We start from the raw sequence: 22,726 nt of genomic DNA, 5'->3' as shown, positions 1-22,726 counted from the left end.
TCGCTTTCCTATCTTTCGTTCTGGAAAGAGGCGCTGCCCCACCTTGTTTCCTGAAGCTCGCGCGGTCGATGTTCCCGGTTCCGCTGTTTCACCTGTGCAGCCTGTGGGTGGCGCAACAGCCGAGCAGCGCGGTTTCTGCGCACCTTCCTCCTTTATTGTAGCCACTTCTTTGTTTGAATCTCTTCGCCTTCTTCTTCGCTCGTCTCTTGTGACAAGCCTGTGACTTTGTCATTTCCTCTTTTCTGCTCAAGCTACAACGCGCTTGTGCGCACGACCCAGGCTAGCTAGCGCTCCTCGTCCCGGCGCGCGCTCAGTTTCTGTTGTTGTCTCGAGTGTTGTCTGGAATTTCACGGTGTTTTTTCGTGTGTCTCGAGGGAGTTTCGGTGTTTCGCTCCGCGCTGCTTCCACGGCCGATCGTGTCTTTTTGCCGTGAAAATTTCTGTCTTCTTCTCGACTCATGGCCCTCGTAGCTCGGATCGCACCCGCCTCGGCGCTCGTGCAGGATAGGCGCCGCCGGGCGTTGACTGCGGGTCAAGGCGAAGAGTGCCACTTTGAGTATGCGTCTTCCGCGGGTGTCGCGTCTTTCCCTCAACAAAGTATCGCACCTTCGCGCTTTTACTCTCTACAGTCCACCCCGAGAACTCGCGAAATTGTCACAGAACACGCGGCTGACATGGCACTGCGTGCGGCGCAGGCCGCCTCGCTGGCTGCCGACGAATGCGTCCAGGAAACGGCGTTCTCCAGGGAGGAGTCTTCGGTGGAAAGACGCAGCGCCTCTTCCGGCTTGCTTTGCAGGAGGTTTCTTCCCGTGGAGGACGCCAGGTCGGCGAGTGTGTCTTGCGCGACAGCTAGGAGCTCGCTGGACTCCTTCAGAGTGACCAGCAGTTCGATGGGCGACGGCGCGGAAGCGAGAATCCACTTTCCGAGCAACGAAATGAGTTCCGAAACGTTCAGGCCGTCCCTTGGGACTCGCAACAGCGAGGCGTCTACGGCTTCTGCCGGCCCCTACGTGCGCCGGAAGTCGTTTCTTACTCGCACGACGTCGGCGGCGCCTGCGGTCGGGTCGACGGGAGGCTGTTTCGAGACACAGAAGGAAGGACATCAGAACGGACTGCTTCGCGCCTCCGACCCCGTAGCGACGGCGCAGGCAGGACGAGCGTCCGTCGGGTACTTCTCCCTGAACTGCCAGTCCAGGGTCACCGCCGACAGCGTTGCCTCTCGCCTCAGCAGCTGCGGAAGCGCCAGCAGTGTAGACAGCGTTTCTCTCGGCGCTCTCGCGGGGACCTGCGCGGCCTCCGAGTCTGTCGGCAACTCAGAAGCAAGCGAGGGGAACGCAGATGCAGTCGCAGGAACTTCGTCGCGGCTCGTGGCGCTGACACAGGAAACACATGCCGGGCCAAGAAGAGCGGGTCGAACTCTGAGCTTGGACTGCGCCAATGAAGAAATTTCGCTGTGCACTCTCGGCGTCGTGCGCCAAGTTACGGGTGAAACAAGCCGGCTGACAAGTCGCATGAGCGTCTTCATGGAAGACGCTGCAGCAGTTGCGATTTCTCTCGCGGACGACGCAGCATTCGCCGCAGATCTAAGCGGAAACTCCGCGGAATCAAACACAACAAAGGACCCCACGGACCCCCCCGCAAAAGCTGCGCGACTTCTCCCCAGACACGCTTCGATGCCTGCTCTCATGCCTGCCGACGAACATCAACTAAAAGTTTCCAAGGTATAAACACTCGAATCAACGAATCCCAAGACCCTCCACACAACCGACACAGCTTTTCACATCGGAACCAGCAGGACGTACCATCAGCAAACACACTCACAGCCCTCAGCTCATATTTTCAGCTCACATTTCTATCTATGGATGTCTAGCCCTGTATTTGCGTCCTTTATGAACTCAGCTAACTCTCTCAATATGCATATATATATATATATATATATATATAAATGTGTGTACATGCATGCATATTTGTATGCATCTGTGTGTATCATTCCCACTTAGCTGTGCAGTCACCTTTTCCGATTCTCCTCTCGTTTCACCATTTTGACACTGTGGGACGCTGGGTGGCACAGAGAGGCCTTTTTTGAGGAAACGGCAGATGTGTGGCTTCGATTTTTTGCGGATCCATCGTTGCTGTGTGTGCATCTTTGTGTCATGTGTGTATGCGCGTGCCTATTGCGGTGCTTGTGAGGAGGAAAAGAGGTGAACAAGTTGATTCGAGAGTGGGGAGCCGAGCGTCTCTAGACTCTCAACTTTGTGCTCGTTTTCGCTTCCTTCAGGAGAGCATGCCTCCGACGCTGACGCCCCAGGATCTGCTCAAGCTGCAGAGGGCGGCCAAAAAGAACTTCAACTCTCGGACGTTCCTGTCAGGCGCGACGCTCAAGAGCTTGCTGAAGGCGCCAGAAGAGAAGCAGTCGACTACTCCAGCGCAGAGTCCCGTCGCGAAGTCGCAGAACTCGTTTGCGAGTCGCGCCGCGCAGGCAGCGCGAGATGCAGCTGCTGCCGCCCCCAGCGGGAACTTTTCGCGAGTTTTGTCTCTGCCCGAAGAGACCGATTCAGGCGTGTCTTTCTTCGTGATGGAGAAGTCGGAGGAGGGAGACGACGGGAAGCAGAAAGGCAGACGACGCAGGCGGCTGGTCATTCTCGAAGACGAGGACGAGATAGACATCCTCACCGCCTCAGCGTACTATGCGCGCCGCGGGTTCGCAACGCCCTGTAGAGATGTCGGAGACAGATTCAGAGTGTTCTTGCAGAGAATGGCGAAGCTGTGCTGGTGAGGAACAGGAACTGCTCGGACACCGTGTCGCGAGGAGTGAGTCCTTCGAACTTACGAGAGATCAACGTCTTTCGACGGCCCGTGAAGTCTCGAGGGTCCAAACCAGTAGGCGGTGTCCTGGCTGGATGCGCCGGGATTCTTCTCAGCGTACCCTGGACAGCGGTTTCACCGCGCAGGCCGCTCGAGTTCTGAGAAAGCCGTGTGTTGGAGAAAAACGAGTTGCGTCAGTCCTCTGAGAAGCGGTCTGTCAACCCAAGACTCGAAGGCGGAGTAGGAGGTACTGCGGCGTCTCACCGGTCTTCCACTTTCTTTTGCGAAACGAGAGACCATGGAGCAGGAGTCTCGACCCAGCGTCAAGTCAGACGCACAGAGAGGGAAGAGACTCTTCTGAGAGAGGCCCTGCGCGCGCAGTCTTTTGGGTTTTCGAAAATCTCAGACAGGCCGCATTTTCAGGAAGGTGTTTGTTCTCCTCGAAGGTCACAGCTAGAGGAGCTGGACAAAATGCTGCTGTCCTCCCTCAGAAGGTCGAGAAGGAACAGCTTCAGCTGTTGGCATAGGGTCGGTCAGTCGATACTTTCTTTTTTCGCGTGGAAAAAACGCGAAACAAAAGGTCCGACTCACGCGCGGATGTGCGTCTCAGGGTCTGGTGTCGCTCGAGAAGTGAAAATTTATTTTGAATGAACTGGTTCTGCGAAGACTGTGGGCCTGTGTTCCACTGGCGGCGGCGCCGTCTGCTGGCGTCGAGCACGCTATTCAGTCGTGTACATACATCGATATACACACACACAGATTTATATACCTAAATATAAATATATAAAAATATATATAAATGTACATATGCCTGTCTATATTCTTGAGCTCCACCTTGGTTTGTCGTCTGTCTCTCTTTGTACAGCGGAGTCCTGATTCCGTCCCAGAGAACGGTACATGGGCGGGATTCAGTGTCCTCGAGGGATACATCCAGGCTCTCCGTGACAAAGCTTTTGGGAGAGAATGCGACAGAAAACGCAGTGTACCTGGGGGTCTGTCTGATGTGCGTCATGTTCTGTCACCATTCCTGTGACTCCGAGGAACTGAAATTCCTCTGGGAGACGAACTGTGAACGTTCCGCTCTTGCACTTCTCTTGAGGCTGTCAGGGCAAAAACAAAGAGCCCAGGGACCAGCGGAAAGACGCGGCTGCTGCTGCCGCTGAGACTCGACCTGTTGACAGACCATTTGCTTCCAGATGTTTCTTTTGGCGGTCGCAGTTGCTGTGCGACAGAAACGTATGCCTCTAGGAACCGGGTGACTGAGATATCCAGCTGACAACTTGGCCAGTGCGTAGCTGCTTCATGTGCAGGAAGCGTGGACGGGAAGTGAAAAAGCAGAAACTCAGTCGCATGCGCAGACCAACAGTGTTGCCCTCTGCCGAATAAACGCGACAAATACACCTGAGCAGGCGCCGCGATGCAGAAGAAAGATTGAAAAGTGGAAACGAGTTCGCATGCGTCTGCACGTCGACGCCAAGAAAGTACTTCCCTGTCGGCGTATAGAGTGTACTGTTTTAGTGCTGGCCCCCGATGTTTACCCCGAACCCACAAAACGCGGCCTTGTCGAGAGAGAAACACAGTTTTGTCGCGGAAAACTTCCCCGCTTTCAGTCTGCTGTCAGTTTCCTGAGACCTTCGACTTTCATTTTCCTCGCTTTTTTGAACGCCACCTGCGTCGCGGACTCCGAATTCGATTCCTCATCAGTCTACGAAGTGAGAGAGAGACACAGAGACAAGAAACGCCTTGTGGTTTGCACCCTCGTGCGAACCTTATCCCGAGCTTGTGAACGAAGCAGCGATTTACAGAAACACAGACTGATGCTCGTCTGCAGAAAACGTTACATGCACTGACGTAGAGCGAGCGAGAGAACCGAGAAATCACCCGAGAGAGCGCCTGACAATGCGGACCGCCATCCACCGCACAAGCGCAAGCCGACATACGCACATCTGGAAAGACGGGAGTGTGTGTTCAAGAAACGAATGCTTCCAACCAAGTGAGTTTTGTTCACATGACTTTATGAATCTCACTTGACTCTTCCTTTGAAAGAAAACATTGCTCAGTTTGTCGCATGACAGCCGACAAACAGAGGAAAAACTTTCAGGAGTTTCTTGTCTCCTCCTTGGCCACTTGAAGGAGACTGCGCATCTTATCCACCCCACTCTGAACGTTGTCTGTCCTCACATCGTGAAAGCGTTTCCTAGATGGGGTTACCGAGTCGCCGGTCTGAACGGTAATTTCGATTTCGTTTTGACAACTCACTCGAGGATGGTACACAGGTTTCTCCTGCGGTTCGAGGTCGTCTCGATGGAGAGGACCCTGGCAAGCGACGTCCCAGCGCAGATCTCTGAGATATTCAGCTGAGCGAAAACAAAACACAGGACATTTCTCCACCAGATGTCGAGAACAAACTCGAAAACAAGACGTCGTGACTCGTTCCCAGATTCTCCGTTTCTGTTTTCCCCAGACTTTTCCCCCCTTGAAGAGTCTCGTCCGCTGGTTTCTACACGAAAACGCGGCTTGAAATCCACTTGTCACCAGTCAAAAACGAAACAGTTCCCGCGTCCGTCCAGGGTGGTGTTTGTTCATAGGCAAGAGAGTTCCTCATCGCGAGACGGTTGTGTGCATCAACATTCAAACTTCTTCGCTTCTCAGTTTCGACTCCGCGTTTCCTTCTCCCAGAACCTGAATTCTCGACGTTGCACATGCGGCCTTCGCCGAACGCATTTCGTTTTTCTTCGTCCTTTGTCCAAACACCTGGTTTTTCTTCTTCCCTGGTCACCGATGTTCGCGTCTTGTTTGTCAACAAGAACTCAGCATTTTTCGGAGCCTCCTGAGCCTCTCGAGATTCATCTGTCGTCTTCTCTCCTCTTGCGGACTCTTCCCCTCTTCATCTCGCACGACCCCTCTCTCTCCCTCCTTACCATGTATCCCCGCCTTGCTTTCACAAGAACGACATCTTGAAACGAGCTCATGCGTAAACTCGTCTTAAACACACCGCTCGTCACAAGTAACAAACGACATCACCATTTTGGATCGGGCAGTCTCTTTTTGTTGGTTTTAATACGCATCTCCAGTCTTCTTTGAAAGTCGAGATTGCTTCCAGGCCATTCTGCGTTCTCGCGTCTGTTCGCTCACCCTCCGTGAACGGCTCTTCTTCTCCTTCATCTTGTGGAGCTTCTTCTTCCTCGTGCGTGCAGCTTCCAAAGGCGCTGTAATCTCCAGGTTTGACTTCTTCCCACTCTCCGATGTTGGGACCTATCGCCGCTTTGCTTTCTCTCGACAAATCGCTCTGAAGAGTTTCCTCCGGCGCTTCTTCTCCACTCTGTGCTGTTCGACCTCCTTCCTTCTTCGCCTCCGTCTCCTCTCCGCCTTCTTCTCCCTCGGGCGTCGCCTTCATGGCCGGGTTTCTCCTCTCCTCACTCGCTCCGGGCCTCTGCCCTCGCAACCACCCTCCGCTTCTGCGTCCGCGGTCGCCGCGAGAAAACTCCCGCCTTCTCTCTCCTCCCGCTGCCTTCTCTGACTTCTCTGGCTTCTCTGGTTTCTCTGGTTTCTCTGTCAGACTCCATACATCGCCTGGGGCGTGTGGCGCCGCGTCGGCGTTCGCGCCTTGTTCCGGAGGCCTCCGGCGTCTCGACTCCTCAGGCGAGTCCGCGTAGTACCCCAGGCCATGGCTGCCCAGCTGAAAGACGAAACCGGCGCGTTTGCCGGCGAAGACGGACGAGGGAAGAAAGCTGACGGCTCTAGCGGCCGCGTCTCCTGCGGCAGAAGCGGAGGGAGAGACGGACGAAGAAGCGGCGGATGCTGGCGGAGCAGGAAACACTCCAGACCTCGGGACAGGAGAGGAGTTTTCCGACCTCTGACTTGATTCTGTACACAGACTCGACTTCTCCTCCTTCATTCCACCAGGACCAGACCCCGGCGAAGCAAAGGAAGAAGAAGAGGCAGAAGACTTTCCGGCGTCTGTGGGCTCGCCTTTGATCTTTGGTAGCAGTGGATGGACACTGGAGGAGGCAGCAGCAGAAGCCTCGCTTTTTGTCGTCGCGTGAGGAGCGCTCTGAGGACTGGTCTGACGCACAGCCTCCCCTTGTTCGCTCTTCGTCGCCTTCTTGACCGAAACAATCTTCAGCTTGGGCCTCACGCCGGCACCCGCCGCCTGCGCAGGTGCATGTCCACCCGCCGCCTGCGCAGGTGCATGTCCACCCGCCGGAGGCAGGAGGCCGGCCGGAAGCGGCGGCAGCGGGAAGCCTGGCGGCGGCGTCCAGGAAGACTCTTGCGTTTCCGAGTTGAAGAAGTAGGGGAGTCCGGAAGAAGAGTCCACAAACATGGACCAACAGCCGCTGTGAGCGACGGCGGGAGGGCAGTGCCCGTCCGAAGAACCCGCCGCGGAAGAGGACGACGGACGTCCGAGGCCGTCTTCTCTGAGCATCGCCGCAGCAGCAGCAGCCTCGACACGGGCGATCTCCTCCTGCTCCAGCCGTACGTTTGCCTCTCTTTCTTTTTCGCGATGTTTCATCTCTTTGAACATCTGTCGGACGTTCATGATGTGCCTTTCAGACATCTCATGTCGCTTTACGTTCTGAAAACGGAACAGTCGCAAACGGAACAGTCGCAGGGAAGTCCAGAGGGCATTGGGGACGCCAGGTTTCACCACACCAAGGATTCTCGAGGCAGTCTGGGATTCTCCTCGGTTGAGTCGACAGCTGCTGCTGAGCACGAGTCACCTGAAGGAAAAGTCACCTGCGAAAAAACGTTCTTGAAGGAACTCTTGGCTCTGCGGTCGCGAGCGGATTCACACACATTTCTTTGAAAATGGAAACGAATTAAAAAGAGACATTCTTACCATCGTGTGACCACTGAGCCAGGTCTTGCAGACCTCGCAGTAGTGCTTCTTCTGCGACACCCAGCGCTCCGTCATTTTGGTGACAGGTAGGTGGAATGCTTTTGGATGAAAACTTCGAGAATCTCTGGTCGACGTCGTCTATTTTTTAACCACTGAAACAAAACGGATTCTACGAAGCATGTTTCGGCCATTCACCGACTAATAAATTGTACAGAAAAAGCAAAAAGTTGCTGAAAATCGACTGTTTTCACAAAATTCTTCAGAGAGGCGCAGGCTCAGTGGACAGAGAGAAGAAAATGCACAGACAACGACGAAGACAGAAAAGAGAGAACAGAAGAACGGGCAAAGAACTGCTCCGAGACACCCAGACTGCGCTGGCTAGGTAAACTGCGATGGGCTTCGAGTCAGAGAGAAAACGCCGGAAGTGCCATGCGCATGTGCATGCAACGTTTCGACTTTCGTGCGTTCTGGTACGAATGTTTCGAGACAGCAGTAGACATGACGAGAGAGAGAGAAACTCCACTTTTGTTGTGGAGAAGAAAACAGACAAAGGTTGACAAGACGAAGAGAGGACCGTCGGAACAGAGCCTTTGAAAGAAAACGGCGAGATAAACGGAAGGGAAGAAACGAGGAAGAGAGAAGAAAGAATGAGGACTGGCAGAGCGGAGAGGAGAGTGGGAAAAGAAGACAGAGACATATACGAAGAAATAAAGAAAGAAAGAAAGAAAGAAGAGGAAACAGGGGATAAAAAAGGAGCGAAACAAAGATAGAGAACGAGAAAGGACGACGGGAACGCAGAGGAGACGAAAGCCGACGGAAGTATGGGCTCCTCAACCTGAAAAAAAACCTGAAAGAGATGCAGAAGAAAAGGAACAACGAAAGGAGAGGAATGAGAAGGACAAAGTGTCTAACGAGTACGCAGAGAGACATCTCAGGCTCTCCAGCTCGGCGGAGAGAAGCACTGTAACACAAGATAGAACTCCAAGGTGAGACAGAGGGACCTAAGGCACAGCGCGCGGCGAGGATCACACGCGTTTCTTTCAAGAAAGGGCGTCCATTTTTAGAAGAGGAACGGCGCGTGCTTTTGCTAGGAAACTAGGAAACGAGAAACTTCGCTTTTCCGCACCGAGTCCAAGTCCGCAAAATCCCTTGCATGCACGCTGCACGCGCTGGCGTTTTTCGCGAACGCGAGGCGCGACGCGATGAGGGCGGGAGAATCGCCTTTTTCTGCTGCTGATGTCGAAGGACAGCAGCGTCGAGGAAAAAGATTTTCTTCTCCAGACTCCCTTGCTGGTCAAGAGGACAGCGACGACTCGAACCATCTCTTTCCCCTCTTTCTGCGAGAGTTTTTCTCTTGCACGCGGTGGGGGCGGACGTACACCTGAGTCCGCTCTTCGCTGTTGGAGAAAAACGGCAAGTTCTGTGTGATTTTCGCGGGTGGTTGCGCCCTTTTCAGTTCTTGTTGTCTTCCTCAAAGAAAAAGGAAAACGGGGGGAAATTCGAGTCTTTTTTTGAGGCGTCTGTCTCTCCCAAATCCCTCAACTCGAGTTCCGCGCTCAGTCCCCACACGGCCCGCCGACCCTCAACGTCGAGTGTACATACACCTGAGTCTTTTCGCTGTACCTACACCTCACTTTGAGTTTGAGTCAGCTGGAGCAGATTGCAGGTTTCAGAGCGAACCTGGAATCGTCCAATAGCAGCATCTCTTTTGCTGCTGAATCTGCCATCCCGCGTTTATAACGGCTTCCCTCGACTTCCACGTCATTCTTGGCCGTCCATTCTTCCTTCTTCCTTTCTCTCTTCGTCATCATCGTCTCCATCTGTTTCCTTTTCTTCTCGACACCTGCTTTGGCCGCCTCTTCTTTCCTTTCTCCTGTCTCCTACTTCTGTCGACCGCTCGTGTCTCCTCCTTTGTCTCTCTTTCATCCACCTTTTCCTCCTCCCGCTCTTCTCTCTTCGTCCCCCCTCCCGGTCTTCTTCTCCCCTTTCTCTTCTCCTCCCCTTCCCGGTCTTCTCTCCGGCTCACAATGGCGAAAGGACTTCGAGCGAAGAGCAAGCGGAGATACCGCGCTGTGAAGAGACAGTGCGTCGCAAAGACAGTTGAGAAAGAACGCCTCGAGTGCCTCAGTGCACGGCTCCAGCTTCTACAGCAAGGCAACAACCTCGTCGACATCGACATTCGGCCTCCAAATGCATTCCTTCATCCAGGTATGCCTCTCGCTGGCGAGGGCGAAGACACACACATCCGACTGCCTCATCCTGAGCAGACTGGCCTTCTCCTGTTTCTCCTTTGTGTCTTCGTCTCGTCCTCTGCAGGCCTCAGAGTCTGTGTTGATGCCCGTCTTGTCTGTTTTCTTCTCCGTTGCTCCCTCGTCGTTCGACTGCACTCGTATGCGCTGTGCGGCTGGTCCTTTGCTTTCCTCTGCACAGACACTGCAGGCGCCGTGTTTCCTCAGAAACTCCCCGGACCTCCTCCGCTGGACTTCCGCTGCGAAAAAGTCGGACTCTTGGCAGGTGAGGCGGAAACGCCAAGTGGAGAAAACTTTCGTTCTCCTTTTGCCCGTTTGCAGGGGAGTCTCGAGTCTGGGTGGGGTGTGCACTGCTGCACCGAGGGCCGCCGAGGGAGGACAAGACACGACGCGCCTGCTCTTCCCGCCAGTTGCCGCGCGTTTCTGCTTCGCTTTGCGCCTTCTCAACTGGTTCTTCGTAGGCCTCATTCTGAGGCAGACGGGACGCCCAGAGTTGCCGATGTCCTGTCACTCGAAGTGCATGTAACTCTCTCGCAGATGCGCAGGCGATCGGCTCGATATCTGCACAAGTTCGCGTTCACTGGATCCCTTCGTTTGAAAAGTGGAGAAGCCATTCTGGTGCCTTCTCGTAGCCTATCTCTACGCATGCAGTCTCGTCACTTTCTTTCTCGCGTCTCCTTTTTCAGGACTCGCGAGCACGCACAACCGACGCAAGTACACCCCGGAGGAGGAAGAGGACTTTATGCGGCTGTACGACAATCTGCCTGGGAAGACAAACGATCCGCGAACGCAGTCGCTGCGCAAGCAACTGCATGCAGAGCGGACCGCTGTGGAGGGAGCGATGGAGGACGACGGAGAGTCTGGTGAAGAGGCAGAGGGAGACGCAAGTGCGTCTTCCTCGGAAGCCGCCGCAGCTGGAGACGCGTACGGCTTGGCCGCGAGCATGATGATGACGGACGCCATGCGGACGATGATGGAGAGGCGCCGAAAGGAAGAGACGTCGAGAGTGCCGGTCAAAGTCAATTTCCTCGCCGCCAAAAAGAAGGCAGAGGCCAAGGCGGCTTCCAGTCGAGTCCGCACAAAGCGACGCGGAAAGAAAGGCAAATAAGCGAGCGGAGAGAACAAGCGAAGAAAAAGGGTGGAGGAGACTCAGGCAGGAAGGAAAGAGGGGAGAAAGGAAAGCGCATGCAATTGTTTCCGGTACAGCCGCGACCATCGCTAGGCCAAGTAGGCTTCACCTTCTGCGAAGAAGGACCTTTTTCTTACCAGGTCTGTGTTTGTCGAAACCCGGTGTCTCTCTCCACAGCGAAAAGGTTTTCTTTGTGCTCAGCAACGATGAAAAAATTCCTTTTACACCCGAGAAACGTTCGACTCCAGCCGACGCACAGCCGCAACACTGAGCAGTTTGTATTCTTCTTTCCACCTGGAGTTACCATCGGTCGCAGATCCAGTCTCTACTGTTCCACACCCCGGTTTCTCCTCCCTTCTCATGACCATGCTTTCCGCCCTCCCGGGGAATAGGGGCACCAGAATCAATTACACGGTGTTTCAGCTCTTCAGCAATTACCTTGTTTCGGCTTCCAACCGAGTGCGGTACTGGAGAACAGGTAGTACTTATGCCTTGTTTGGACTTTCTACCGAGCGCGGTATTGGAGAACAGGTAGTACTTATACCTTGTTTGGACTTTCTACCGAGCGCGGTACTGGAGAACAGGTAGTACTTATGCCTTGTTTGGACTTTCTACCGAGCGCGGTACTGGAGAACAGGTAGTACTTATGCCTTGTTTGGACTTTCTACCGAGCGCGGTACTGGAGAACAGGTAGTACTTATGCCTTGTTTGGACTTTCTACCGAGCGCGGTACTGGAGAACAGGTAGTACTTATACCTTGTTTGGACTTTCTACCGAGCGCGGTACTGGAGAACAGGTAGTACTTATGCCTTGTTTGGACTTTCTACCGAGCGCGGTACTGGAGAACAGGTAGTACTTATGCCTTGTTTGGACTTTCTACCGAGCGCGGTACTGGAGAACAGGTAGTAGTGATACCCTAACATTTAGGAGTACTGTGCTTGCCTCTCTTGCTGTCGCACTGCACGCCGTAGATTCGGACGGTTCTTTGGAAGCAGATACGCCGTTTCGTCCTTTCGGTTCTAGAACGCCGCCTCGGGCGTCTTCTCTAAGCGACTGTTCGCCTTGTGTCTGCACCTGCTCTCTCTTTGGTGCATGTGGAGAGATGAGAACGGACCAGTCAGGCACCAAGGCCTCTTCTGCGCAGCAGGCGTACATATCCGAAAAGCGGTAGACACCCGGCAAAGACAGGCGAACACACAGAGAGGCTCACGGGGCGCTCTGGCGACGATGGGGGCATTAAAAAGCCTCCAATTGCCGCTCGCTACGGGCCTGTGGCGGCAACTCAGGAATCGAGCCGATGCTCTCTGTCGGAATCCACAGATCGAATAGTGTCTTCTCTACGGGACTGTTGGAAAACGAAAGGAGTCTCTCTCGGGTGGGGCGAAACTTGGGAAGCATATCGAGAAGGAGTGCCAGGGATAGCTCTTCTTGAAGAAGAGAGACCCGAACGCGAAGGTGGATGCGGAGGCAGGGCGAAACACAAACATGCCGCAGCATGCCTGTGCGTCTGTCGACTGCGAGTGCTCGATTTTTCAGTCAGGTGTATGTAAACCGCAGCAAGAAGCGCAAGGCGAGGACTTCTTTCTCGCGAAGATCTCCCTTTCGCGTTGTCTAGCCTTTCTCTATCCGGATGGTGTCTACTCGCCTCACATGCGGGGTGCGCGTCGTTCGCTCTGCGCTCCAGCACTGTGTATGTATGTATGTATGTATGTATGTATGCATCTATGTATGTATCTATGTATGTATGTATATATGTATGTATGTATCTATGTATGCATGTATCTATGTATGTATGCATCTATGTATGTCTGTGCAGAAGCGTCTACGTCTCTCAGTTCCGATTTCTCGACATGTTCGCGGCACCGCAAGTAGAGAGCGGTCCGCGTTCTGTCCTGTTAAAAATGCCTTAGGAACACCCGATTTTCTCCATCTTTGTACAGTGTGTTGCAGAATCCAGAGAAAACGCGGGAGCGAGCCTCTCTTCGACTTCTCTGAGGCGGACTGGCTCGAAGCGGAGGTGTAGAGACACCGCGGAGACGCGCCGTCTCGTGTGGGCATCGTGAGGAAAGTCATTTTCGCGTATGCGGTGGCTTTGCAGGGATACTAAGGAGGGAAAGAAGAATGACAAGCATGCATCGCTTTCTCTGAAAAACGCGTTTCGAAAGACCTACCGAAGGGACGTCTGCGTAATCTCTCTGCCTTCGATGCAAGCGACGACCGTCGCGTGCGTCCAAGCGCGCAGAGGCGAGAGAGAAAGAAAAAGGAAAAAGGAAGAGAAGGGAGCAGATACGAAAAAAAGCGAGAGAGGAAGAGAAAGTCCCCGAGAGTGACCGAGGGAGACGGCGGTAGGAAAAAGAAGTAAGACATCCAGAAAAGGGAGAAGAAGTTCATCAGAGACGGAGGGGTCTGTATGCTCGTCCGATGTCTCGGATTTTAAGATTTTTTTCCTTTTCTTCGTTTCTCTCGCTTATTTCTTTTTCCCCATTTCATGGGGAGGCCATCCGCTCCTATAGCGGCCGTCTTCTTCTCCTTCTTTGCTGACCTCCCGGCATTTTTGCATGCACGCGCAGGCTCTTTTTTCACGGGCTCTGTTTCTCTGCTACGCAGGCGCTCGAGTTCTTTCTTCTTGCTCGACTTCACTCTCGTGCTTTTCTTTTTCCTCTTTCTTCTGCAAGCTCCACCTCTGCATGCGCCTTTCGTCTCCCGCCTCTCTCGCCGTCCTGCGTTTTCGCCCTCTCTGCATCTTTTTCTTCCAAGTTCTCCCCAGCAAAAGTTGTTTTCCCCGCTTCTCCGTGACGCCTTTTTCGTCTGTTTTCACCTTTCTTTTGCGTCCCCCCGTCTCGTCGTTTCCCTCGTCTTTTTCTCCGCGGATGCCGCAGAGAGAAGAGACCCCGCTGCTCGCGAGAGTCTCTGCTCCCCTTTCTGAACGAGAGGAGCTTGTCTCCCTGGTCGTGTGCCTCCCTGCTTCTCTGCATCTTCTCTCGGCGAACAGTCTTCTTCTTCTGTCCGTTGGTCGCTCCTCTTCGCGCAGGAACTTCCTCCTTCGAGGGAACAACAGAGAAGGAGGCGAGAAGAGGACAGCGTTTCAGGAGAGAAGGGAGAAGAGGACAGGCACGAACAAGCGGGGAAAAAACGAAGAGAGTTTACGAGAAAAAAGAGCGACACCCGAGGTCGAGAGCCAACACCAAGTGAAGGCTCTCTTCGTCGGTGCATCTCTTCCTTTTTGTCCGCGTCCTTTCTGGTCCCTCCGTTCTCTTTCTCTCCACATCTGAGAAACGTTTTCTCTCTTCTTCTTCTGTTTTGACTTGTCTCTTTCGCCTTCGCCGCCGCTCTCAGCTTCTCTCTCCTTCGGTATCTCCCCAAGATAGCCTTTTTCCTTGGTTTGGCGGAGTGTCTCCTTTCTCCCCTTTCCTCTCCAAGATGTCTGCGTCTCTGTTGGAGCATCTGCGTGCGTCTCACGAGGAGGTGGAGCGAGTGGAAAAAGCAGCTGCTCAGCTGCTTTTGCTTCAAGACCAGAGATGCGGCACTGCGCCTTCTTCTTCCTCCTCCTCTTCTTCTTCTGTGTTGAAGGGTGAGAAGCGAAAGCGCGAGAAGCTGCGTCTCGACTGGGCCGTCGCAGACATGCTGAGTCGGATGCAAGAGAGTGCACAGAAGTGCCTGGAGATCTACGGAGACGGCGACAACTTGCGAAAAGACGAAATCGGTTTTCTCGGCGGACAGCGCGAGGGCGGCGGTGGCAACGATGTGTGGGTGAACTTCTACGAACGGATCAGACAGATTCGAGAGTTTCACAGAAAACGAGCAATGACAGCAGCTGCACAGGGAACCGACTTGAGTGTCGCACCCGAAATGAAGGATCCGCAAGCTCTCGTCGAGGAGGCAAATCAGGTAAAAAGGACAAAAAACCACGGATATTTGCAGCTGACAGTTGTGTGGAGATACTTGTTCACAAAGCCGCCGACCTGCTGGTCCTGAAGAGCATCGGCGAACCGGGAGTCGGCATGCACAAACCTCCAAGTTTGTCCACACCAGCCATCTGTCTTGGAGTCTATCCTCCACTGAAAAGGCAGTCTACATGCATGCGCGTAGGATGTGCCTCCACCTGGATGTTCATCGATGATGGCGTTTCGTTTTCACCCGCGTCCGTATGTCAATGCCTATGCGTAGACAGATGGACAGATGTAAATGGGCATGTGCATGTTCAAAAACGCATGTGCTTGCTGCTGTGCATGCGTATGCATGTGTCTGTACGCTGATATATCGGTTGGGATATATATATATATATATGGATGTGTTGATGGATCTGGGATTGAGGCCTCTTCTGTTGCTTTTCTTTGTCTCTGTTTGCCTGTTGAGAATAAAGATGTATGCTCACAAAATGGCGCATGCATATGGATGTGAATGCCTCCCATGGATATTCACGCGGGTATTCATACGTGAAGACAAAGACTTATCCATGGATATATATATATATATTTATATATGTTTTTATGTGTATATATATGTATGTATTTATATGTATGTATATATGCATGTATTTTGAAGTATATGTACGCATATTCATATATATATATATATATATATATATATATGTACGTATCTGGATTTCTGTGAATATGTGCATATGCAAAGTGAATTTGCATTTGCAGCTCTTGATGATGGGTGCGATTGTGGGAGGAAATGGAGGAAGCGAGTTGCAGATGCATTGACAAGAGTATTTTCTTCACACAGCCGAGCACACGGGTTTCTAGAAGTGCATACGTATATATATATATATATATATATGTATCTATCTATCTATCTATCTATATATATATATATATATATCCGTAGGTAGATGTACATGTACATATATATATATATATATATATATATATATGTATATATGTATGTGTATATCTGTAATTGTGTTTATCCGCCTACGGATACAAAAAAATGGTTTTATACATTTGGCGCAGCTGTGAAGCGCTGCTGTTTTCGCGGAGGTGTGGGGCCTCGGCGAGAAGTTCGACCGTTTGCTCTCCGCATAAAAGGCACCGTTTCTCTGGAGTTTGAGGCGTTTTCAGGGATGAGAAAACTTCGACTGGATCTCTTTTGTGTTGCGTCTCTCGCTGCAAACGCGGGCACTCGAGATCTGAGTTTTTAGAAGCCTCTCACGGGGTACGTACACCTCGGACGAGCTTCGATTTTCTCGTCGTTTGGTCTGTTCGCGTCATCTGTCTCTTTCAGACTCCCTATTTGGATGGCGTTTTCGACGAAGCGGAGCAGTGGGGTGAGATGCTGAATTTGCACAACAGCTTCACCACGTTCATCAACTGGAAACCACTGAGAACTTACAAAGTCAACGAGGCCAGAAAAGCAGAGGTGAGATCTCATCTTTTGCTCTGTCTTTCCTCTTCTTCTTCTTTCATCTCCCTCTCTTTCTTCGTTGTCTCTTTCTCGTTTTCTTCGTCTGTCGCTCTTCCAAATGTTCTTTCGCTCTTTCCTCTCGTGTTTTTCTTCTCCTTCCCTTCTCTCCCTCTCGCGTTTCTTCTCTCGTTCCTCCTCCTCCTGCTCGTCGTCCTCTTCTCCTCGTGCTTCCTGTTCCCCTCTTTGTCGCCTTCTTCTTCGTCGCCATGTCGTTTTGATGTTCCCCATTTTCGCTCTTGACTTGACTTGCGCTCGAAGGCTCTCTGCGGGCCGCGCTCCTCTCTGAGGCACACATCGAATTCGCGTTTTTCCATTTTCTGGGTCGCATGCAGACGGCGCGCCTGATGAAGCGCGGCTTGACGGAGGAGGTCGCGGAGCGTCTGAAGGACAGCCGCTTCGAGGAAGACTTGGTCGACTACATTTCTTACTTGAAGACCTTCCACGTATTTACCTCCATTCCTCGCGCCCTCAAGTATCGGTCCTCAGACTACCTCGCGTACCTCAATGGAATTGTCGCGTATCTCCAAGACTTCTTCCGCCGACGCAACCCCCTTGCAGACCACGATCAGGTGAGGAAACACGTCAATACGCATCGCTCTTTCAGCTCTGACAGTCTGTCTCCTTTTGTCTCCTGCACTCGCGTCGCATGGTCTCGTTTCCTGTCTCCTCGCGGCGCCGTTTCGCTCCGTTCCTCCCCCCTAGGTCGCCTGTCTCTCGTTCTCTCGTGGACCTCGTTGGCTCCCCCAGGGTGGTCGCTGTGAGCGAGGACGTTTATGGGGAGAAGAGATTCGAGCGAATTGGAGGCGAGAGAGACAGGACAGTTCGAAACGCGAGATGGAGGAAAACACGAAGAAGCGAAAACATGTGGAAAGACAGATTTTTCCTCCTCAATCGCGGGGGGGGGGGTACTGTTCACTAGTGTCTCCCCCGGACTCCTCTGCCTCGCCTTTCCAGGCCTCGCCTTTCCAGGCCTCGCCTTTCCAGAGTGTCGTTCTTCTTCAGATCTCCGCGTCTCTCCTGCTTCGTTTCTGTCCTGTTTTTTCTTCGCTCCCGTCGTTTCTTTCTCTCGCTGCCGGCGAGGAGGCGCTTTCGCGTCTCTGAAGAGGTCGTGACCATTTCAACTTTGCTTTTTTGTGGAGGCCTGCAGGTGCGGCAGAAGTTCTCCGAGCAATTCGAGGAACAGTGGGGGCGCAAGGAAGTACCTGGCTGGCAGACGCCGACGATGGAGCTGCCTCTCTACTGCAGACCGACAGACAAAGTCTTCCTTTCAGAAGGCCCCCGCGAGTCGCACATGCAGGTGAACAAAAAGAGAGAAAGGGAGAGAAGAGAAGCAGAAAAAAGGAGAGAAGAGAAGCAGAGAAAAGGAGAGGGCGAGAAAGAAAACAGGAAAGTGAGAAGAAGAGAGGGAGGAGGAGGAAGAAGAGAGCGAGGGGAACGGAGGGAAGGAAAGAGAGAGGAAGCTAGAGAGAAAGAGACGGGAGACACTGTCAGAGGGAGCGAACCAGTGGGGAGACAGGAAGCGAGTGGAGGAAAACAGATCCCTGAGCTTATCTGGAGTGGACGGTTAATGGAATTGGAGAGAGAGGCGGAAAGAGGAAGAGAGAGGACAGGTGGAGGATGTCGGAGAGTCCATAACCGCCTCACGCACAGAGAGACGTTGGAGGATCCAGGTCGGTTGCGCAGAAGTATCTTCATGCATTTGTTTGTTTTTTCACCTTTTCTGCAGGGGAAGAAGTACAAGAAGGCGCTTATCGAGTTCACCAAGCTGTCTCACGAGGAGCAGGAAAAGCAGGCAGAAGCATCGCAGGCGCACGACAAGGAACTGGCTGAAGCTGAATTTCTTGTCAATGCGTACAAGGAAATTCTTGAGGATGTCGTGGAGGTGAGTCAAGAATTGAACCCACGGGGTGGCGTCGGAACCGAACGCATGCGTCTCAAAAGGCTCCGGGCACACCGCCCGTTGCCGTTCAACTATGGGTCTACAGAAGGCTAAAATGGCGCGTCTTCGAGATGTCTATGTCTCTCTCGCTGTGTCGCTCGTATTGTCTCTGTCTTCCTCGCGATCTCTCGGACTGTCTCCATGTCTTCCTCTATGTGAATCTGTCTCTCTTACAATCTATGTCTCTGTCTGTGCTAGTTTCTTTCTGCGTGTGCCTCTTTTGTTCTTGTCTCTCTTTATTGCGTCTCTGCATGCTTCCTTCCTTAATATCTCCGCCCTCTGCAGCGCACTGTGGCATTCCACCACAAGAAGCAGTCACGGACGGCAGAAGAGTTGGAGGAAGAAAATCGAATTAGTGATGACGAGGATGACCAGCAAGCTGCAAAGGCTGTCGGCGACGCAGAGCGCGACAGCGAAGATGAAGAAGACGACCAACCAATCTACAATCCTCTCAATCTCCCTCTGGGTACGAAGTGAAATGAAGGAGAGAGATCTCGCTTCAAAATATCTGATACCTGTATCTCTTCGCTCCTCTATTCTCTCTTCTTTCTCTTCTCTGTGGCTTCCTCTCTCCTCTCTCTTGTTCTCCTCTTTCAGCTTCTCTCTTCTCTTCTGTTCTCTTCTCTCTCTGCGTCTCTCTGCCTCTCTCTCGCTGTCTCCCTCGCTCTCTCGCTGCAGTTCCTCTTTTTCCTTGTCTTTTCGACGCAGGGTTCGACGGCCGTCCGATTCCATTTTGGCTGTACAAGCTGCACGGTCTGGGCCAAGAATTCAAATGCGAAATTTGCGGCAACTTCTCTTACTGGGGAAGACGAGCTTTCGAGCGTCACTTCATGGAGTGGAGACATGCGTTCGGCATGCGCTGCCTCCGCATCCCGAATACGACTCACTTCAAGGCAAGTTCAAACGAATCTTCCTTTCGAGGCTTCTGTTGGAAAAAAGACTCTGTGACCTCTGTGTCCGGGGATGAGTGACAAGACTGCGTCGCTCAGCGTCTTCCTCCCCTTCGGTTTCTTCCTCTCTTCTTCTTCTTCTTCTTCTCTTTCCCCCTCTTCCCGCTCTTTTTTACTGACAAGACTCTGAGACCTCCGGCCTAGAAGATGTCGCCGGCACTCAAGCAGTGGACGAACGAAAGAGAGAAAACTTGGCACCCAGAGGAATTCAGGAAACAAAACACGAGAGCTCAAATCGGTGCAGAGGACCGAAACTCTTGGGATCCGCGGATGCAGACAAATTCGTGGCGAGACGCGGAGGGCCTTTCAACTCGACGGTCATGAGGATTTTCTGCACAACAAACTTTTTCACAGTCCTGGGTGCATCGAGTTCGCCGAACGGGGTGTATGTACACGACAGATGGGGAATCGTTTTTCGTGTTGAGTGGAAATCCTGACGAAGCGGACGAGACAAGAAGAGAGAAGCAGGCGAGGAGAGAGACAAAAAATAAAAATCGAAGCCCACTCTCGCAGCCGAGCGGGAGGCAAGAACGACGACCCACAGAGGAAGACAGAAAAGAGATTCAAGCGCACAGCGGAAACAAACACTGCAAAGGAGTAATTTGTACTGAAGGCGAAACATACAAATGCGTGCCGGGTGCATCTCCTTCTGTATAAATATATATAAATATATTTATATATATATATATATACAGATCTATATATATCTATATAAAAATATATATCTATACATGTCTATATATTTCTATATACAGATATATTTATTTATATATATATATATATATATATATATGTAATTTATTTGAACTCAAATGATGGAGTGTGTTTGTTTCATGCTCGAGCATGCCTCTGCATCGAATTGTGTCTTTATTCAGCAACGTGTGATGGGCGCTGTGTTTGCGTTCAGGAGATCACAAAGATCGAGGACGCTATCAAGCTGTACGAGAAATTGAAGAAGGATGCAGAAGGGAAGGTAGGTGTTTTTTTCGGCTTATATTCGGATTCAGGATATGAGCCACGAAGCGCGGGCTAGTTACCAGCTGCATTCTTCTTGTCGCTGTCTCCATTGCACATGGTCTCGTTGTCCTTCTTGCTGCCTTCTTGGTCTTTTCCTTGAGTCCTTCGCTTCTTTTTTCATTCATCCTTTCAGTTTTCTTCTCTCCTCGAAGTCCTCGTGACTCTGAATATCCTTCTTCCTCTCCGTATTCTGTGGTCTGTGAAACGTCCGCGGTGTTCGCATGGCCTGTCGCTCTCGTATTTGGCAGGAGCGGCTTTTGAATCCATTGTTTCTTCTTCTCTGCAAGTGTTTTTCCTCCTTCGCGTTTTTCCTCCTCTTCGCGACTCTCTCTTCTTCTACCTGCGTCTGTTCGGTCGGTTCTCATTCGCTTTTTTCTCTTGGAGTCAAGCAGGTCGAAGCTTTGTCCGTTGTGGAGTTCGAACGAAGTTTGAGTCTTCACTTCTCTGTTTGCAGACCTTCAAAGACGAGCAGGAACTCGAGTGCGAGGACTCGCAGGGAAACGTGATGAATCTTCGCGCCTTCGAAGATCTCCGCAGACAGGGACTGCTTTGAGTTTTTCCAAGTTCAGGCCGTCGTGCTCGTTTTGTTGTCGCGCGCCTTCCCTGTTGCTGTCCCCTCATCTCGTTCGTTCGGCGTCTGCTCTTCTGACCTTGTTTTCGGACCTTCTCCTTCTCGCTGGCCCAGATACGCGCGCGTCTCTGCAAAAGAAACGCCGGAGGAGTGCCCTGGTCCTCAGAATGTTGCGACGCCCACTGTGTCGGCGAAAGAGGCGAAGAGGACGCGCCTCGTCACTGGCAAAGGACGGCTGGAAGAGAGAACAAGAAACGTCGAGAGAGGAAAGCAGAAAGGAAAGGAGAGAGGCGAAGAAGTGCATGCAGCAGAGGTGGAGGAAAAGCGGCTGTCTTCCGGTGTGCGGTTGAGCGCAGAAACTCGTGCCGCCGCGTTTGGTGTCTGTACACTCGAGTTTGGGTTTGAGGAAAATCTCCACGAATAACAAAACTTCGCTTGAAATTGTCACTCGAACTGTGAAAGGTTCTTCCCAGCAAACCTGCTCACGTCTGTGTCCATGCCGAATTTATTTCGCCTTCTCTCTCCTCCACTGTGGGACCCTCGAATCTTTTTTATTTTTTCTGGTCGTCAACTCACTTTTTCTTGTTTCCCCCCTCTCTGATCTCCTACTTTCTGCCCTCCAAATCTCTTCTTTCTCCTCTGCCGGCCTGTCTTTGTTTTCTGCTCCTTCTCTCTGCTCTCTCTGCCGTATGTACACCGCATTGCTCTGAAACTCGAGCTGCTCGCTAAACACGGCGAGGCCAAGACAGCAGAGACGTTGTCGTGGAGAAAGGAGCTTCGCGCGAGTTGGAGCTCTGAGACTTCTCCAGACTTGGTCGCAGAAATCGTCGGCTTCTTCCAGCTTCATCTCTTCTACTCACGCGGGACTCACGCGTCTATTAGTAGTGATGTTGAGAGTTGCTTGGATTGAAGTGTCTCCGTTTCTGAAGACAGAGGAGCTTCTGCTCGTATGACTTTTTTTCGCGAGTGCATGCAGTCGTCACCTCTTCCACCGTCACTGCTTTCGAGGAATATCTATATTCAAGGACGCATACGTATATCCAAATCTGTGTGCAACTTCTCCTGTAGAGAAGGGTGTCTATACAGTCGTTTTTCCCTATCTGAAACAACGTACATCTGTGCTCGGCTTCTTAATGTAAATTAAATGTAAATTATATACAATATATATATATATATATATATGTATATATATGTGTATGCATAGGTTCGGATGTGCAAGTCGACATGAATATCTAGTCGCGTCTCTCTCGATAAAATGATGGATATACATGTATAAATGTATATCTTCACCTTTTCCTGTGTATATTCATGAATGTATCTATATATCTATATGGATAGATATGTGTTTATTGACATATTCAGTTACCTTTCCATGTACAAACTTGAATATTTAGATACATGATTCGCAGCGTGGAGCCAGGCGGAGTGCGTATACGAGGCACTTTTTTAGGTGGCAAAGCTATGAAGGAAATTGTGCATTTTGCGAGCATTTCTCTGGAGACAACGCGCGACCCTGCAAAGGAAACATGGGCAGAGTATGGGCAGAGTAGTTATCGTCGACGCATGCAACAAGACTGCACGCGACTCTCCAGTTCATTTCAAAGAACTTTCATTAGCCTGCACTGGCCACTCGCAGGGGACGCCGTTTGAGGCTGCTTGCTGAGCTCCCGGTCGCCTCAGAAGTCTCTGAGGAACTGCGCAGGAGAGAGGACTCTGGTCTCACAAATCACCTGTCTCCAAAGCTCCTTCAGAAAGATTGCTTTCTACAGGCGACACAGAATGAGAGACAAAACTCCGGAGCTCTTCTCGGCTTTCTCA

At 51.9% G+C, this 22,726-nt stretch overlaps 4 protein-coding genes across 4 annotated transcripts; 3 read left to right on the top strand and 1 right to left on the bottom strand.

Moving 5' to 3' along the window:
* The first annotated feature begins 59 nt into the window (after positions 1-59).
* TGME49_221990 (hypothetical protein) lies at positions 60-4,090 on the top strand. The gene is made up of 2 exons (XM_002369977.2): positions 60-1,720; positions 2,278-4,090. Exons 1-2 carry the CDS (start codon positions 458-460, stop codon positions 2,773-2,775), a joined length of 1,761 nt encoding a protein of 586 aa, XP_002370018.2. The 5' UTR covers positions 60-457; the 3' UTR covers positions 2,776-4,090.
* On the bottom strand, positions 3,637-8,693 carry TGME49_221980 (U1 zinc finger protein). The gene is made up of 4 exons (XM_018779948.1): positions 7,645-8,693; positions 5,940-7,380; positions 5,064-5,161; positions 3,637-4,509 (listed from the first exon to the last, which is right to left on the bottom strand). The coding sequence occupies exons 1-4, from the start codon at positions 7,717-7,719 to the stop codon at positions 4,411-4,413; spliced, it is 1,713 nt and encodes a 570-aa protein (XP_018638296.1). The 5' UTR covers positions 7,720-8,693; the 3' UTR covers positions 3,637-4,410.
* A 226-nt stretch (positions 8,694-8,919) lies between these two features.
* TGME49_221970 (hypothetical protein) lies at positions 8,920-11,263 on the top strand. The gene is made up of 3 exons (XM_002369975.2): positions 8,920-9,852; positions 10,075-10,158; positions 10,580-11,263. Exons 1-3 carry the CDS (start codon positions 9,672-9,674, stop codon positions 10,999-11,001), a joined length of 687 nt encoding a protein of 228 aa, XP_002370016.1. The 5' UTR covers positions 8,920-9,671; the 3' UTR covers positions 11,002-11,263.
* Positions 11,264-13,477: 2,214 nt separating this feature from the next.
* On the top strand, positions 13,478-22,148 carry TGME49_221950 (splicesome-associated protein, putative). Its single transcript, XM_002369973.2, has 9 exons — positions 13,478-14,910; positions 16,252-16,386; positions 16,764-17,000; positions 17,579-17,728; positions 18,158-18,313; positions 18,656-18,836; positions 19,079-19,263; positions 20,228-20,293; positions 20,792-22,148. Exons 1-9 carry the CDS (start codon positions 14,443-14,445, stop codon positions 20,888-20,890), a joined length of 1,677 nt encoding a protein of 558 aa, XP_002370014.1. The 5' UTR covers positions 13,478-14,442; the 3' UTR covers positions 20,891-22,148.
* Positions 22,149-22,726: the final 578 nt, after the last annotated feature.

The sequence above is a fragment of the Toxoplasma gondii genome, chromosome II (assembly GCF_000006565.2).
Source record: "Toxoplasma gondii ME49 chromosome II, whole genome shotgun sequence".
NCBI classification, from domain to species: domain Eukaryota; phylum Apicomplexa; class Conoidasida; order Eucoccidiorida; family Sarcocystidae; genus Toxoplasma; species Toxoplasma gondii.
The sequence above is the reverse complement of the archived record's forward strand: the minus strand, read 5'-3'. Positions and strand labels throughout refer to the sequence as shown.